Source organism: Accipiter gentilis, chromosome 36 (genome assembly GCF_929443795.1).
Source record: "Accipiter gentilis chromosome 36, bAccGen1.1, whole genome shotgun sequence".
Classification (NCBI taxonomy): domain Eukaryota; kingdom Metazoa; phylum Chordata; class Aves; order Accipitriformes; family Accipitridae; genus Astur; species Astur gentilis.
The window spans coordinates 1,610,954-1,628,595 of NC_064915.1; the positions used below are offsets into that span (position 1 = coordinate 1,610,954).

The 17,642-nt window shown below is 49.4% G+C and overlaps 1 protein-coding gene and 3 non-coding genes across 7 annotated transcripts; all 4 read right to left on the reverse strand.

Moving 5' to 3' along the window:
- Positions 1 to 124: 124 nt before the first annotated feature.
- On the reverse strand, positions 125 to 16,918 carry LOC126034906 (E3 ubiquitin-protein ligase TRIM7-like). 4 transcript variants are annotated; one of them, XM_049792797.1, is made up of 15 exons: positions 14,398 to 16,916; positions 13,177 to 13,595; positions 11,539 to 11,634; positions 10,001 to 10,231; positions 9,206 to 9,345; positions 8,826 to 8,941; positions 8,125 to 8,157; positions 7,727 to 7,796; positions 5,079 to 5,328; positions 3,704 to 3,799; positions 3,235 to 3,465; positions 3,036 to 3,058; positions 1,992 to 2,107; positions 1,485 to 1,514; positions 125 to 1,240 (listed from the first exon to the last, which is right to left on the reverse strand). In XM_049792797.1, the coding sequence occupies exons 2-15, from the start codon at positions 13,591 to 13,593 to the stop codon at positions 726 to 728; spliced, it is 2,364 nt and encodes a 787-aa protein (XP_049648754.1). In that variant the 5' UTR covers positions 13,594 to 13,595; positions 14,398 to 16,916; the 3' UTR covers positions 125 to 725. The 4 variants fall into 4 exon arrangements, with proteins under 4 accessions (XP_049648754.1, XP_049648756.1, XP_049648755.1 ...); XM_049792800.1 differs by having other exon boundaries at positions 233 to 1,240; positions 9,323 to 9,345; positions 14,398 to 16,915; XM_049792799.1 differs by lacking the exon at positions 3,704 to 3,799 and having other exon boundaries at positions 14,398 to 16,918.
- TRNAK-CUU (transfer RNA lysine (anticodon CUU)) lies at positions 16,259 to 16,331 on the reverse strand. Its single transcript has one exon. It is a non-coding gene; the product is annotated as a tRNA-Lys (tRNA).
- Positions 16,616 to 16,688, reverse strand: TRNAV-CAC (transfer RNA valine (anticodon CAC)). Its single transcript has one exon. It is a non-coding gene; the product is annotated as a tRNA-Val (tRNA).
- Positions 16,865 to 16,937, reverse strand: TRNAK-CUU (transfer RNA lysine (anticodon CUU)). Its single transcript has one exon. It is a non-coding gene; the product is annotated as a tRNA-Lys (tRNA).
- Positions 16,938 to 17,642: the final 705 nt, after the last annotated feature.

A 17,642-nucleotide genomic window follows, 5' to 3' on the forward strand; every position in this document is an offset into this window, starting at 1 on the left:
TGTTGTAACACCTGGAGCTGCAGAGGCTCATGGTGGAATTGGGACAAAACCCAGCCCCTCATTTGTTTCCCAGGAGTGAGTGGATGGGGTGTTGTTTTTTGTTTTTTTCCTGTGCCTTGGGAAATGTCGTGGTTTAAGCCCAGCCAGCAACTAGGTACCATGCAGCTACTCACTCACTCCCCACCTCCCAATGGGATGGAGACGAGAATCAAAAACCAAAAGTAACTCGTGCATTGAGATAAGAATGATTTAATGGCTGAAGTAAAATAAAATACTAACAATAATAATAATAAAATATAATAATAGTAATTAAAAGGAAGATAATTAAAAAAAAAAAAAAAGAAAAAGAAAACCCAAGAAAAGACGAGTGATGCACAGTGCAATTGCTCACCACCCGCTGACTAATGCCCAAGCAGTGATCCACCCCTCCTGGCCAACTCCCCCCAGGTTATATACTGAGACTAACATTCTATGGTAAGAATATCCCTTTGGCTAGTTCGGGTCAGCTGTCCTGGCCACAGTCCCTCCCAGCTTCTTGTACACCTGCTTGCTGGCAGAGCATGGATAACTGAAAAATCCTTGACTTAGGATACACACTACTTGGCAACAACTAAAACATCAGTGTGTTACCAACATTATTCTCACACTAAATCCAGAACACACTGTACCAGCTACTAAGAAGAAAATTAACTCTATCCCAGCCAAAACCAGGACAGGAAAAAAGTTTAAAGAAGTTTGAAGCAAGCACTCCCCTTCACCAGGAACCATGGGTAGACCGCCTCCCCTTTGAAAGAAGCCTGCCGAAAAGCAAAGATCCGTGCCTTGCTCAGAGCATCAAAAAACACCACCCTCCCTTCCTGACAGTCCAAGCAGATTCGTACCCGCTGGGGGACACTGCGTAGGGTCAAGGGGGTGACAGTGGGATGGGTCAGAGCCTTGTACCCACTGTTGATGTGACACAGAGCCCATACGTCCTCTTCAGGCACCAGAGGTAAATCTGTCTCCCTCGGCACCGATTCCTTGGCCACCCCTATGGCCCACACGCCTTCTCTGCTGATCTCCACCTCCCAGCAGTGCCAACCCGACGTGAAGCCCCTCGAGCCCAGCACGCAGGGATGGAATTTGAACCTCTTGGGGTTGGAGGGTAGCTTCTGCTCATACCTTCCCCACCGCACGATCTTGCAGTCTTCTGAGAGGTAAAGCTTGGCTTTGGCCGTGTTCGGGTCCAGCGTCACCTGTGCTGGAGGTGGAGAGAGAGTCAGGCTCATTGCAGCAGATTTTGAGGGTCTTTTTCTCTCCCTTCCCATCCATCCAATACGGTTGGGACCCCTCCAGGCATTGCCTCATGGTGGGGCCAGTATGGGACAAGGAGGAAAGGAGGCAGCAGAGGAGTTTAGTTAATCATTGGGGCCAGCGGAGCTTGTTTTACTGTATTTTTTTATTTAATATGCTGGATTGGTTGGGCACATGTTCGGTTCACTTACTCAGTAAGGGAAGTTTGAACTCCAGTATGCCTAGAGGAAAGAGAAAGAGAAAATGTGAGAGGAAGAAAGATAAATTGGTCTGATTCTGGATTTCTGCAAAAATCCAGAGTCAGGAACAATCTTGGGGGAATGTAGAGAAACTTGTGGAGGGAGAGAAGAAAAACGGGACTATACATATGAAATTCACCCACACACAGAGGGGCTGCTGCAAAGAAAATGAATACAATGATGCATTGGAGCGTGTCTGCGATGAGGAGCATGGGACAGCAGCAAGACACTATCTCCATGTACTTAATGTGAAATACGTGGGACTCAATGCAACAGGCAACAACAGCGGCAGCCAGGTAACATCAGACTAACACTCGCTGCTTATTTCCAATCTCATTCAATCTTGAAAAAAAATCCCTCATTCAACAACCAGGATGTATTTCTTTCGCATGGCTTCACTCCATCCCTCCCCACCAAGAAGCACGATCACATTTTCCTTTCTGGACCTGCACACTGTACCTTGAAATTTCTCCATAGACTCCTTGACATCTTCGGTTTTCTCTGTGAAATCACAGAATTTCTTTTCCAGCTCAGAGGAAATATTGAGTGACTGTGACCACGTTTCCCTCTTGCACCTGGAAGGAAAGAGGATGTATTTATGCCTGGTTGTAGTTTGCTACTCAGTGTTTTATCAGTAGTCAGTGGGGAGAATTAGCAGAGGGAAGATGAATGGGTCTGCACCACATCGCACATCTTAGGCAGCAAATTGCACAACATGATCACACATTACCCTTGTAGATGTTTATTGATCTGCATCAGCTGTGACAGGATGAGGTGGTTGTGTCAGGGCCCTAACGGGAATTAACAACCCTGAGCAGACCCACCCTGGACTCCATACCCCCACCCATGGTCCAGGGGCTCTGTTGAAGCTCAGCTCCGAAACATTTAGCCCTTTTGCAAGCTGCTTCAGAGGAGTATCCATGCATGGCCATGGGCCCTGCTGACCCATCCCATGGGCTGCCACCTTGGCTTGCCCCCAGCCCTGCCTTTTGCCCACGGACCTGCCTGTTGCTCTGGTCTACCCCCGGCTGTTCTTCCCAGCCCTGCTTGGCTCTATGGCTGGTGACGTCTCTGCTTCCTGTATGGTTGTGTGCAGCTCCATAGGGAGCCACCAGCCCTTGCTGCCCCCTGACAACTTGTTCCAGGATGATGCTCATTTTTGTTATGCTGAGCTATTCCCCAGCAACGGCTTAAGACTGTTCCCCAACATGACCCCACCAGATATTCACTTTGAGAGTACAGGAACCTGTGCTCTTCAGAAATGGAACCCTGTCCTCCTAGTTCAGCTCGTGCAGATGACTGAGCCATCGGTGTTGGTACTTGTCTGAATTTATCATTAATTAAGTAGAGAGGAAGAGCCCTCCTTCCAAACCCCAGTTTCCTCAGTCAAGTCCAAAGGCTATACTTCAGGAGGGCCAACCTGTCCCTACATTATTTCTCCCAATCTCCTGCCAAAAAGTTGCACTATTGTGGTGAAATTTTGATAGGAGAGGGACCACGTACCTGCTTAAGGTGGTTTTGATGTCCTAGATGAGAGAGAAAAAGAGATTTAGTGACCTGGAATACCTCCCCTTGGAGTACCAGGGTCCTGCTGTAATGAGGTCCCTCCTTTAGCATGTTGAGGTATAAAATTGAGAGCTAGAGACCAAGCTGGTGCTCAACCAGTGCCTTCACAGCAAGTTTGGGATGCCTGGGGTCTCACCTTCAGGAGTTCACAGTCTGGCTGCTGCCGTATCTTCTCCACCTCCTTGATCAGAGTGTCCAGGCTTGTGGTCTCCTCCAAAAGCCTGGTGAGGATTTCTTTATGTGCATTCATTATCTCCATGCCCATCTTCTCCAGCTGAGCCAGCAGAAAGGACTCCTGCTCCTCCAGAAACTTGTGCAGCTGCTCATATTCGGTCACAATCTTCTGCTTTTCAGCTTCTATCCTCTTCTGCCAAGGGCGAGCCGAAGCAGGTAAAGGAAAGTAGAAAGTGGGACAAGACCATCAAGAGTCAACGGGGGGGTCATGCATTAGTGGGATCCACCAAAAAGACCCATTTGGGAAAGATACAAACCCACTCTACCTTCCCCACACTCCTTGAGCATCACCCATCTATGGCAGAGAGGAAGAGGAGATGTTTCTCTTTTCTTCCCCCACCCTCTGCCAAGGAAAACTGATGGGTACCTACAGTGTAGTCCTGGATTCTGTCTTCTCTAGCCTTCACGGAAGATTGAAGCGCCTCGTGCTCTAATTTCAGAAGCTGCAGTTGGGTCTGAATTCTTTCCTGAGAGGAAAGAAATAAGTCCCTTGTTTCATGGCATCATTGTCTGCCATCAGAAGTAGACTCTTTGCTATTGCAATGCCAGCAGTGCTTCCTGGTCCACAGCTGGCTTGAAACTCAATTCTGGGTCTTTCCAGCTTCTCTGTTGCAAAAGGAAACTGATATCAGGTTGGCCTGAGCTGCCTGCAGAGGCATTGTTGCTGGAAAGTACCTTGTGAGGTATGAAGCCAGGCAAAAAAATAACTCAGTGCAAAATTAGAGCAGGCTCATTCCACATTGCAAGCAGGCCAGCTGAAGGGCTTTCACATCTAATGCCAGCTGGTCCACAGCAGCAGGAGACAGATGGGTCTGGCACCTGCATCTGCTGCTGATGTAAGAAAGTTTTGATCTCTGGAGGATGGCATTTTGCTGTGAGCAGGGTCATTTAGCTGGGAGAAACAACACCTTCATTTGAAAAGCGTGGGGGGGGGGTTCTTAGTTTAGTCTTATGTCAGATGCTAGTAATTGGTGTAAAGCTTTTAGAATTAAAAAAACCCAGCAAACAAACAAATAAGGAGCTGAGGATAAAGATCAGGCTTGGGGGGGCAAAGTCAATTTCTTTGGAAATTCAGTCATGGTTGCAGTCTCATGGATTTGGCATAATCTGCCATGCTCAGCAGAAACAATGGAGAACTCTTGACTGCTCTTGAAGTAAGTGTTGCAAAAGTTTTGTGACAACTGTGACTGTTTTGAGGCTGTTAACCTCCCCCTTTTTTTTTTTTTTTTTTTTAAACCAAGGTCAAGGAGATTTCAGGGAGCTGTGGGGTGGGAGAAGGGATGAGGATCTCTTTCTTTTTTTCCTACTGATCTTCAGCATACTTGATCTTGATAAGGGACCCGCATCCTGGAGGAGAGTGCCATTTATAGCTGCTGGATAAACAAACCCTCATGAGGCTCAGTAAACCCCTGGCATTGCAAATTGTGAGGTTAAAAGGTTACGTGGAGACTGTGGTGGGAAGAAAACACATGCATCTGTTTCTTACTCTTCCCTAAGCCTCTGCTCATGGCTGAACCCTGGGGGAGATGATCCCTTGGTCCCCAAGAGCATGGTGCTCCTATGTCCACCTCTTCCTCAGGGCAGGTAATGCCACCTCAATACTTGGAATCAAGAGCCAAGGATGGGTGAGTCCACAGGTGGTTTATCCCACAGCCCAAAGGCTAGACACGTATCTGCACCCATCAAGAGCAGCAACACCAGGAACTTCTGGCCCTTTGTGCATCAACGTGCCCGAAAACCCCTCACCTTGTACTCCTTGGCAGCCTCATCCACAGGAACCACAGAATGGTTACGGTGCACCTTGGACTTGTCGCACACCACACAGATCAGCCTTTCCTCATCTTCACAGAAGAGCTTCAGGGCTTCCTGATGCTCCTTGCACAAGTTCTCCCCTTCTTCCACCTCTCTGACTGGTTGCAGGTTCAAGCTCTTGGCTATTTCGATGATGTTGGCCAGCTCCCAGTTGGGTCGGATGCTCTCCTGGGGCACCGTCTCCCTGCACCGGGGGCAGGAGAAGTTGGTGGTCAGTCCTTTCCAGTTCTGAGTGATGCATGCCCGGCAAAAGCTGTGCCCACAGTGGATGGACATGGGGTCCTGGAAAAGTTCCAGGCAGATGGAGCAGGAGGCTTCATCCTGGAGGCTCTCCACAGACCTCCTGGCTGCCATAGAAAGTGACCAAGCTTGTTTCACTTTCAAATGATCAGGAAGGAGACAGATTTCTCTTCCTGATTCTAAGCCATTGGTTAAACTGAGATCCAGCCCCTTTCTAGGAGGGCTTTAGGCAATATATTTATTTATATTGCTCTGCCAATGCTGGGAAGTAGCAGTTAGGTGGGGAGCACGACAACTGGAGATGCCCATCCCATTTTTACCCTTTCCCAAAGGCACCGTTTTTTTCAGTCTCCAAAGCCTGTCCTTTGAATCAGTGGAGACCGGTGGATTTGGTGACTCAATAGCAGCTAGAACAGGAGTTTCACATCCTACTTAGCACCTAAGAGAGGTTGTGGTACAGCTGGGGTGGGAGACCACCACTGGCTGAAAATCCTTCTGAGATATCAGGAGTGACGGGACCTGGCCAGGGCTTGGGGAGGACCTCAGCACCCTTCAGGACAGCATCTATAGAGCTCTTTGGGAGAACTCTTGGGTGACCCTAAGGGTTCAAATGTGCAATTCACTCCAGAAGAAATTTCTGCTGCTCCTGACCCCTGGGACATCAGCTTTGCCCTTTGGGTAAGGTGGGACATCAAACTAACACCCTACAGAGAATGCTATGGATCAAAGATGCTCATGCATCCCTGGAGATTGCTGGTGCCTCCAAGACCTTGCAAGGTCCCAGCAGGTTTCTCTGATCTGCGGTGACATAGCTGAGAGTCTGGATTGATGCTTTTCCTTCCTTTTCCTGCTCTTTAAATGCCTTTACTTTCAAAGATTGTTGTTGTCCTGTCTTTCCAGCATCACTCATCTGCCATTGCCTTTCAACTGGTTTCCAGTCCAGGTGGTTTTCAGAAACATAAGCAGAAAGAGTCATTGCTCTTCCCTCCCATCACAGCTGTGATGAAGCAAGAAAGGCTTTATTAAGTGCTTTCATGTGAGCTTTACAAGAAAGAGGTCACGAGAGGGCAACAAAGCCACCAGGGTTTGCCATGCTGCTGGTGACACAGCACCATTTTCCCAGTTTCTCTCTAACAAGAAAGAGAAAACAGCCCTTGAAATATAGAAAGACACCTTAATACAGTCATTTTGCATATAAAAATGTATCTAAAACTGCTTACTAAGTTTCCTGACCCAAATGTGTATATATAAATTGCAGAAAGGCAGAGTTGAAGATCTTTCTGTTCATCTTTACCCCTCTAAGCTCTGATTTCCCCCACCCCACAGCTCTAAGAAAGGCAGCTGAAATCCATGGGGTTCAACACCAAAGCCTTAAAAGGCATATGTTCTTGTCAATACTGTGCAGGTTTTGCCTCATGAGAGGTCTTGGTGGGAAAATAGCAGATATTGCACTTAATTCAGTGGTATCTTCTTTGCCTTTCTAGTAACTAAACCAGGAACCAAAGCCAGCTTCTTCAGCCCTGCTGAAGCCCCTGTCATTGTTGAATGTCAGGGAAAGGAAAAATTGGAAAGGATGGGAGAAGAGTAGAAGGTATTAAAGCTGTGTCCCAATTATAGGCTTCATTTTCCTGCTCGTCCCAGGGTGATATTCCCTAGCAAAATCTTTGAGAGTACCCAAATGTTAAAAAAATCCAGATGTCTGCCCAAAACAATCCCTTCTCAACCTGCTGCTCTTGAAAGGCCCACGACAACGAGATTCAAAGTGGACTCTGGGACTGGGACTCATTTGCTCCACTTTATTCTTTACCATCCATAGAGTCCTGAAACATAGTGTGGTTTCCTGGATCAAACCAAAGGCTTGTCCAGAGCATGTAATGTCCATCTTGCTGCCCATACTGTTTCAGGGAACCAGCTGGATCTTGGACTCCCAAACCCAGAAAAAAGGCAGGATTTTCTCTCCATTGAAAGAAGTTGGAGGAAAAGCAAAAGCCAAGGTCTCATTATCAGCATCGAAGAAAGCCACGTGTCCCTTCTCATAATCCAGAGAGACACGGATAGTCCTTGGCCTCCCATTCAGAGGCTGAACAGTTTCGAAGGAGGTGAAAGCTTGAAACCTGTCCCCACAGATGCCAACAGCCCAAATCCCCTGAGAAGGGTCGAGGTTAATCCAACCCTTTCTCCATGCCGAGTCTCTGGCCACTCCCACAGCCCAAAATCCCCTGCTCCCCAGCTGCACTTCCCAGTAGTGCCTCCCCACTGTGAAGCCTTCACAACCCAACACGGAGCAGTAGGTATCAAATCTCTGGGGACTGTTGGGCAAATTCTGGGGTGTTTCATCCCACCTTACGCTCCTCCGGTCCTCAGAGAGGATGAGGTGGGGGTTTGCTGTGTCTGGATCCAGAGTCACGTTTGCTGATGGGAAAGAAAGCACAAGAGAAGGAAAACAGCATGTCAGAGGGAAGGCAATGGATATTTCTCTCCATCTGCATCCTCTCATTTTTTCCAGGGATGAAATCTTGGCCTGACCGAAGCTATTTGGTAAAGGCTTTCTCCATTAAATCTTCCATGCAGATCTATTTAAAGGCTCTAATGATTTGTACTATTTCTAATTCTGATCAAAGGGGAATAGAAATTCATCTCACCAACCCACCAGAAAAGCGTGAATTCCCTGCTTTTGCTGTCTTTTTTTCATTTGGGTCCCCTTTTTACACCAGTATACCTCCAGTCTCGTGTCACTTACCCCATTGCACATCCAGTTCAACTGGGAGACTCTCTGGAATGAGAGAGGAGGAGAGAATTGCTGTTAGTTTGTTGATGAGGGAGAGGGAGTGTAGTAGAAATGGATAAATACGAGGAGGTGCACTTTTCCCCTTGCAAAACAAGCAAAATCACCAAGTGAACAAGTCCAGCTCATGGATAGATGGACCTTCAAACCCAGTATGACCAGCTTTATGTGGTTATTTCCTTAATTCAGAGTTGACTGCACCAATTACTAATTGGAGATGAGAGAAGGGAATGGGACAGTTATCTGAACATGGAGAACAGTCTCAAAATAGCTCATTCAGGGTTTATGTGTGTATGCACCACCATCCATTTGCAATACATTGACTTTTCATGCTGCCTGCCTCATGGATGGCTAGACGTTACCTACAGCCTGTTTGGTTTAAATAGGACTGGAATCAAGAATTTGATTCATTTCCTTCGTGTAGCTGAAGGGAGGGGCTTGCTCTAGTCCTTCACATTACTCAAGCATTCAGACGCATCTGCAAACAGACCTGGGGACGCAGTTACCCTCCCTCTTCCAGCTCCAGCCCCAGATAGGAGGATTATTGAGTAACTCCTCATTAGCATTCCTTAGCTGGGGCTTTATGCTGGTAATTGGCTAGTGTCCACTCCTTTCCAGCTGCAAAAGTGTGTTCAGATTTTCCCCTTCCTTTGTACCTTTGAATTTTCTCAGGGCTTCCTTCAGAATGATGTTTTTCTGAGATAAATCCTTGAGTCTCTTTTCCACTCTAGGGAACTTCTCTGTCAGTTGCTGGAAGGTCCTTGCTTCACACCTGGAAGGAGAAGATTTTTGCATTCCTTCCTTGCTGAATGAGCTATGTAGAAACCCTGCTTAGAAAAGCTGCCAGGTAAGCTTATTTCTCCCCAAGCATCAAGTTGAGTCAGTTGAGACATTGTTGGGCATGTCAGTGGTCCCAATGTCCCTGTGGAGGACACACTCTCACTCTGGACCTCCTCAATGGTGGATATTGGTTTCCTCCAGCTGGTGGGGATGTGATCTCAACCCAGGGTCGTCTCCTCCCCAGCTTCTTTCTCACCCTGAGTGCTGGGGACTCTGGTAGAGAGCATAAACCCTTCCTGCTCCCCTGCTCATGTCTGCTTCTTGACATTGTGCTGGGGAAGACCGTCCCCTCTGGAAAGGGAGAGCCACATACCTGGTCAAGGCATTCCTGGCATCCTAAAGGAGAGAGAAGATGGGCATTAAATTTTGAGCAATCTTCAGGCCCCTTTATATCTCATATCTCCCTCAGCTGTTGTTTGCAAGCGTGCTTTGCTTGTTTTAGATTTTCTTTTGCCAGCGCAGAGCAAGATCAGGGACCTCTTGTACTTATCCAGTGGCCTGTTTAGTCCCTTCAATCTGGTCCCTAGCTAGAAGAAATGCTCAAACACAGCTGGTAGAATATCATATCCACTTCCAAATGCTGCTTCTGCTTGTGTCCTGCCTGGCATGGTCTCTTGGGGAGGGAAAGTGTGGTCCTCTGCTGAGTAGCCTCACCCTGGACTTAAGCCAGGATTCATTTATTAGCTCTTGCCACAATCATGCAAGATGTGCATCAATATCCCTTGCTTTGCCTGGGGTTGGGAGGGAAACAGTTGGTGGATACTTCCAAGATGCTAATTGTGGAATCCTCCTCTTCATGGGTTGGATATGACCTAGTGTAGCTCATTGATGTTGATATATAATGTATGGTATGGCTTCTTCATGCAATAAGCATCTAAATAAACTACTCAAAATGACAAGGCAAAGCAACTGGGGAGAGTGAGAATTGAGCACCACCTCAACAGCACATTCGGAGTGTTGCAAACTCCATCGTCCGGCTCCTCGCTCTCACCTGCAGGGATTTATTCTCTGGCTGTGGGCTCATCCTTTCCAGCTCCTGAATGAGGTTGCCCAGATAGGAGATCTCCATGGAGATCTTCCTGTCATTCTCTGTCTGGGTCTGCACTATCTGCTTCTCCGTGTCCTCCAGCCACATCAGGAGGAGACGCTCTTGCTCGTTCTGGAACTGGTGCAGCTGCTTAAACACTGACATGATTTTCCACCTCTCGGCTCTTGTCTGCTGCTGCAAGGAAGGGATGGGGAAGGATGAGAACAGAAGAAATCTGAGACCTGCAAAACCTGGTTAAATAAAACAGGAGCAAGGACTGATCTTTGGCCCTGAGGCCAGTCTAAGTCCATAGCATGTGGCTCTGGGTCCCCTTTGAGCTTTGTGCGATGCCCTGTGGAGTCACAATATATACCTGGCCTTTTTAAGGGGTTGGTCTTATTTTTCAGCTTGAGAAACATGCAGGCAGTGTTGCTTCATGCTTTTCCCACAGCCTGGAGAAGACCAGGTGTTGCATGCAGGCATCTGTGAGTGTTTGATGGGACAAATCCTGCTGGGATAGTGTTTGAGGACACTGGGGTGAGAGGAGGATTCAGATGTGGTGAGATTCTGCGGACGCTGTTGGAAGTGGTCCCTGGCACGTGCAATCCCCCAAAACTCCTAGGTGTTGGCATTGAGGGCAGTAGCTGGATGGGACAGGGCCAAATCCAGGCCAGGGACTGCGGCACAAGCAACCGGCAGCACGTTCATGGTGTTTTCCCTCTACTCCCGCTTTATTTAGCAGGAAAGCCATTGCCTGTCTCTGCTCACCTTCACCCCGGCAGCCTGCCATCTCATGAAGCTGCAGTGAAACATCTGCTATGCTTTCTGCTTCTGCTTTTGAGGAAATCACCATCTCTCACTTCCTCAGAGCTACAAATCCATCCCCCAACTTCTGACAGCCCAAAACAGGGCTGGGAGGTGATGGAAACATCTGGCGATGTCTGCATCTGGATGCCCCAAGCTGCCACGAGAGCCACCACCCTCACAAGGACCCAGAGAGCTGTGCAGCAGCAGAAATGCCCCACTGGGGTCTGAGTTGGACACAAGCACCCCTGCAGACCTCGTGCTTGATGTGGCTGACCCATCTCCAGGGCTGGGTGGCAGAAGGCAGCTCCCGGGGTGCAGCCATCTGCGGTGAAGACGGAGAGGTCTGAAGCACCATCGCACCAAGCCCCTCATGCAAATCTGCCCGGGAGGCCCCATGTGCCCAAAACGTGGCTCAGCTAAGCTGCAAGCACCTCCCTACAACTCTTCAGAAACCACCTCACTCCCCACTAGCATTTTGTGGCTGCCGATTTCCCCTCGAGAATCATCTCCATTTCATTCATGGCTGCCTTGCCAAGATGGAGCAAGTGAAAGAGAGATGGACCCATCTGGGTGGAGCTGCTGGAGGCGTTTTCCTCCTCAGTGCAAATTTGGGTGCCAGTCAGATATCTCTGAACCTGCACATCAGACCAGCAGAAGATCCCTCTGTGCATACAGCAGCAGCAGCAAGTGCCTACCAGATACTTTCGGCTTCTCTTCTCCTCAGTCAGTTTTAGTCCTTGGAGCCTTTCTCTTTCATCCTTGAGGCTCTTCAGCTTGCTTTGGATTTGCTCCTGGGCATAAAAAAAAATAATAATATTAATCTGCAAGTTGTTGGGGAGAGGGATGCACAACTTGGGAATATTTAAATATTCTTTATTCTGTTGCCCTTCTTCACCCCAGTCCTTTTCTATGAAGCATTTTGTGAATGAAGAGTCAAATGAAGGCAGTATTTAATACTGCAGCCTCATTTACACCCCTGTTCTGCTCTTTGCTGGTTCCTTCTCCCAGTGTATTTGTGGCCAGTTATCTTCTGCATTCACCATAATCTGTTCAGCTTTGCTTGGCTCATTTTATCCCCTCACGAGCATAACATCAATTTTTTTTTTTTTACCCTTAATCAGGTCCCCCAAATTGCTGCAACTTCCTATCATCTGCAGAATCAGTGTTTCTGCCCAAAGTCGTCACCTTCAGCTCCTTCTGCAGACCAACAAATAATGATTATGAATAGTGTCCCCAGAGTTTGTTTTTAGGAGGAGGTAAATTGCACCTTAGAAATGTCTGGTTTTAAACATCTAAAAGACCTTCCCACGACAAACGCTGATGGATGTTTGCAGCGCACACATCCCACCCTGACCCCCTCTTATTTTTTTATCAGCTTATTTTCTCCCTCCTGCCCCTCACTTCTTCTTCCCCCCTGCCCATATCTTGTTTCATGCTCACAGCGTGACTAATGTCACCTTTCACCTCCCCATTCCCAGTCATTTCTTCCCCTGTGGGCAGGATGAAATGTCAGCAAGCTTCTTCCCCACAAGCACTAACTCCTCCTCCTCCTCCTGACCCCATGCTCCCTCAAGGGAATTAAAAATGCCTCCCAATGTCGTCGCGGTTATCCTGAGATAAATGCTCAGAAAGAAATTCCTTCAGGGAGAGATTTACAGCAGAAAGGACAACTCATCTGGGATTTCCAACCCAATTCATGCACAAAAATTAGCAGCAAGAGCCCTGCCTGTGCACGAGTGAGTGAAGGAGGGGTTCAGCTCTGCTAATTTGGATATTTTCTATGAGCTACCAGCCTCAGCTTCCTTTGCGGTCCCCAGAGAAGGTGCCAGCAAATAAAGAGGTGGCTTTTTGTAAAGGGTCCAAGCTGTTAAGGTCACCTTGAGAAGTTTAAATCGAAATCCTGCTTTGGAGGTCATGGTGAAAATCAGGCTTTAATCAATTCATGCTGTCTGGGGGTGACCCTAAAAGTGGGTTTTGCTGGTGGGTTGGGTTTGATCCAGCACTCTGAAGTCTCTGCTTGCCCCCCCACATACCCCCAAGCCAAGCTGTGCCCCTCGCCATGCATCTGGGTGCCTGCAGACTGGGGTGGCTGCATCAAATCCAGGCAAGGCTGGAGCCAAGGCAGCGATGCAAAGCAACCCCAGCTAGATGACCTACCAGCTCAGCCCAACCTGCTACATCCCAAATCTTGGGAAATCCTACAGGGTGTTCTTTCCCCATATCCTTGGAAAGGTGGAGAACCCCCTGGCTAGAAGTCCTCAGCCTCCGGTGAGCCAAAAAAAAAACCACCGACCCAAACCATCAGAGCGAAGCACCGCGCTGTGATTTCTTACTTTGCACTCCTGGGTGGCTTCTTCGATGGGGGCAACGGTGTGAGTGCGGTGAGCGTGGGAGCGGTCGCACACCACGCAGATGGCCGTCTGGTCCTCCTGGCAGAAGAGCTTGAGCGGTTCCTGATGTTTTGGGCACACGTTACCTGCTCTGGCCACATACCCTGCCTGCATGCTCAGCTTCTTGGCGATCTCCGCCAGGTTCCTCAGCTCACGGTTTGGTCTAAATTTTCTTTTCTGGGCAATTCCTCGGCATTGGGGGCAGGCGAACCTCTGGTCAGATTTTCCTGAGCATCGCGTGATGCAGTCCCGGCAGAAGCTGTGTCCGCAGTTGATGGACACGGGGTCACTGAAATAATCCAGGCAGATGGAGCAAGATGCTTCTTTCTGCAGACTCTCCAGTGGGTTGCACTCGGCCATGGCTGAAGAAGAACGACACGATTACTTTCACTTCATTGAATTTTTTTTTTAATATTTTTTTTCTTTTGGCAGCAGCTGGGAATTTCCTTCTTGATTAGCCTTTGCTATCTGAACTGGGAGGTCTTGTCTGGAAAGTGCAGCCTTGTAAAGGATGTAAAACGAAAGAGGGGCGGAGAAAGGGGAATTTCAGGCTGTTTCCTGCATGAAACACAGTTTTGCAACACCCCTCTGAAACCTGAGTCACTCCACAAAGTGTTTCAAGGTCTTCAAAAGTTTGCTGCTAAAGAGAAGAGGGAGAAGTTCCTCATCCTGACCCATGACCTCCGAGTCTCAAATAATGAGTTGCATTGGGGACCATTCAGCAGCAAGAACAGCTTATGGATGCCTCCGCTCTCTCCCTACCCCTTGTCAGCATCCCTGTGCAGCCAAAACACAAAATTACGGGGGGGGGGGGGGGAACGGACACACAAAAACCTTTTCTTCCATCTTTTTCCCAGGTGTTTTTGAGCCCAGCTGGGGGAAGAGCTGTGGGCTTGATCGGCAACACCCAAGCTCAGTGCTGCTGCATATTCCGTATGGCAGAGCTCATCACCCTCGCTGCTCATTTAGGAGGTGATCCCAGCCCACAGGAGGACATGATGTTCCCATGTAACTGCTGGGACCGGGAACAAACCCAGTCTGAAGGATCTCCAGGTCAAATCCTGCCCAGGCTGACTCAGCTCAGTGTCTATTTTAATCTTCAGCTGGGGCCGATCAGCTAGATCAGGTTAGAGCCCTGCAATATATTTGTGCATCGTCACATACCTCTCTCCTTCCTCTGTATGTGCCCAGGCTAAGGAGTCGCTGGTTTAATTGCAAATGAGTAATCTAAGCTTTGCTTTCTTCTTGGCTATGTCTGCAGCTGCAGCTCTGGCCACGCAGGACGCCTGCAACTCCGTGCAACTGTGAGAAGTGACTCGACAGAGGAAATGAATCATGCAGCACCGAAAAAAAAAAAGAAAAAAAAAAAAAAGAGAAGTGCTTCAGATCTCCTCAGCAAGATAAGTCAGGGAGTGCGCAGAGGGTCACCGCGGTCATTCCCTGCTCTGAGGTCCGGCATCCGGATTGGACCCATCCTGAAAGGGTTTTGGTCGAGATGCTCTTGTCAGACACCCCAGCAATAGGCAATTTTCCACCTGGGGGGAAAGCTTTTCCCATGCCAGAACTACTCCTGCCTACATGTTCAGGGATGGGATCTCTATTCTCCAGAAACAGATAAATGTTCGTCTCGTACCTGCCCATGTGCTGTTGCCCACCGATGCAAGCGCTGATCCCAACCTTTAGCATCCTCTCCTGCGCCTCCGACCCGCAAATCCAACAATCCCACCTCTTTCAGCCAAAGGTTTGGTGAAATATTAATTAGCACCAGGCTCACAACAGGCTTATGCACAGCCCAACCCTCGGCAAAGTCGCGCAGCTGGACACCGGGTTTCAATGCTCAGCATTCAATTATTGGCGAGTCCACAGTCCCCTTGTTTGCTGTACAAGAGTTTCAAAATCTGGTCCATCCGGATTTAAAATCTCCATTTTTCTCCTCCCTGCAAGGGAAGGAACCCAACATACTGCAAAGCCACATCGGTTATTTTTCAGGTGATGAACAGTTTAGCTATTTTTTCCAGTACATTGCAGGAAATTAAACTATGCTGACCAGTCTAAATTCACCACTATCTCCCTCCTCCTCTCTTTTTAAGATGAGCAAACTTGACCTCTTTCCAGCAGCTTCCCTGCCACCCTCCACCACTTCTGATATCACCTGGGCCACCTCTGTGACCCCGTGGCTCATTACCACTAATTCAAGGTGATTTGAAAACCTCTAATTCAGCTGAGAAGTTGCTGATCTCTTTTTTTCCCTCTGCTGCAGCCATAATTTTGACACCCAGTGTGGTACCTGTGATTATTATACATGGTACTGGTCAGTACCTATGGATGAATTAACTATAAGGTCACAGCAAGTCCTTTTCATGAAGGCTAAAATAAAATAAAATGTCCTTTTCCGTTTGTCACAAGCTCTTTGGGGTCTCTGCAGAATAGCAGGGGGTTTATACCATCTGTGTAGCTGCTACGATGGTGCAGCTCTTGCTTTCCTCACGCATTGACTTTGTGCATCAATGTGAGCTCTTCTGTCTTAGGACTTCTCTAAATTATGAGTTAAAAAAAAAAAAGTATACCTCTAAAAACCTGAGAGGAAGACGAAGCAAAAAAAAAAACACCTAAGGAAATGAATGTAGAGGGAAAAAAGTGGCAGCGAGGGGAATTCTCACTGCAGTTCTTTCTGCTTCAAAAAGGGAATACGAAATGGGCTGCGAGGGGGGCCTGATTCCCTTTGTGATGGGAATCGCACTTGGAAAACTTAGATAAGGGCAAATGAGGGGAAAAGGGCTGTGATCCAAACTTAAAGGAAAAACGATGGAAAAAGGGCTGTGATCCAAACTTAAATAAAGGAAAAATGATGGAAGAAGGGCAGTTCTTGTCACAGTGACTGGTTCCAGATTTTTTCCTTCCTTCAGCAAAATCCAACACTTTGCTTTTAATAAAAAGGAACTGTTGCAGTTCAGCCGCTTTCCCGAGTGGGTTTTGGTGGGAGGGATGTAGTTTTTTGCCCCACGGGGGGGGTAGAAAAGATATGCGCCCAACGTGGGGCTCGAACCCACGACCCTGAGATTAAGAGTCTCATGCTCTACCGACTGAGCTAGCCGGGCTGGTGACAATCTGCTCTTTCCCCCCCCCCCCAGTCGCAACGGGCCCTGCCGCCCCCGGGAGCGGAGCCGGGTCTCGCAGCGATCGTGGTCATTAACGGTACCAGGAGCCGGTACCGGGACCCCGCACGGCCCCGGGAAAGAGCCGCTCCCCGAGGAGCCGGGGGCGGGGGGGGGGGAATACCCGTGTGTTAGCGAGCGTGGGCCAAGGCGTTTGTAAGAGCTAAAAGTGCTTGTGTGAGGGTGGGGAAAAGCAAAAAAGGAGTTGTTAAAAAAAAAAAAAAAAGTGTTTCTGCCCGGTTTCGAACCGGGGACCTTTCGCGTGTGAGGCGAACGTGATAACCACTACACTACAGAAACTTGGTATGAAGTTCTTCCCCCCGCGGGACTACGGCCGTGCAGGCCCCTCTGGTGCGGTGGGCACCGAGGATCGGGGTCTCGCCAGGGGCTCCGCGGGAGGGAAGAGTCCGGTGGGGGAGGAAAAAGAGACACAGCGTGGGGGAGCAGGGATGGTTTAAAAAAGAATAATTTAAGGGCGCCCAACGTGGGGCTCGAACCCACGACCCTGAGATTAAGAGTCTCATGCTCTACCGACTGAGCTAGCCGGGCTCTAGAGGGAGCGCTTTCCCGCCCCTCAGGTGGTGCCCCAAGCAGCCACACACCCCCTCGCCAGAGGCCCCGCCCACGCCCTTCAGGCCCTGCCCCCTACAACGCCGGCTCGGCCTGCTCCCCCCCCCAGACCTCCAAAAGCAACGAGTTGGAAGGGTAGACCAGCCCGGCGCGACCACAGAGACTACGGGGCCACTGTGGCCTCTGTCGCCGCCTCCCTCCGCGCTGATTGCGCGGACAACGGGGCGCCTCGGTTCCTGCGGCAGCGGGAGGAGGCCACCAAAGCTCCTCCCGGCCCGTTTACCACCCGCCCGTTCCTTAGCAACGGCTCCGCCAGCGCCTAGAGCGCAACTTCCGGTCAGGTGCCACTAAAAGGGGCGGGGCTTTACCCAAGAGACCGGAAAGCGGAAGCTCCGCGGCGTTTCCCGTCTGTTGGCGGAGCACCTCACCATAGAGAGGCAGCGGCGGCGGGGGCGGGAGAAGGGATAGAGCGTCTTCCCTGTCTCCGGGGCCGGAGTCGGCGAGCAACGGGGCAGGGGCCTAACCGGGGCGGCACCTGCGGGCCCGTTTGGGCTGAGGCCGAAGCCGGGCCCGGCGGCGGGGGAACGTTGTGTGGGGAGCGGTGAGGCCTAGAGCAGGCCCCGGTTGGCGGAGGAGGGTGGTTTGGGGGGTGGCGTTAAGGAGGAGGAGTGAGGCCTCCACCGG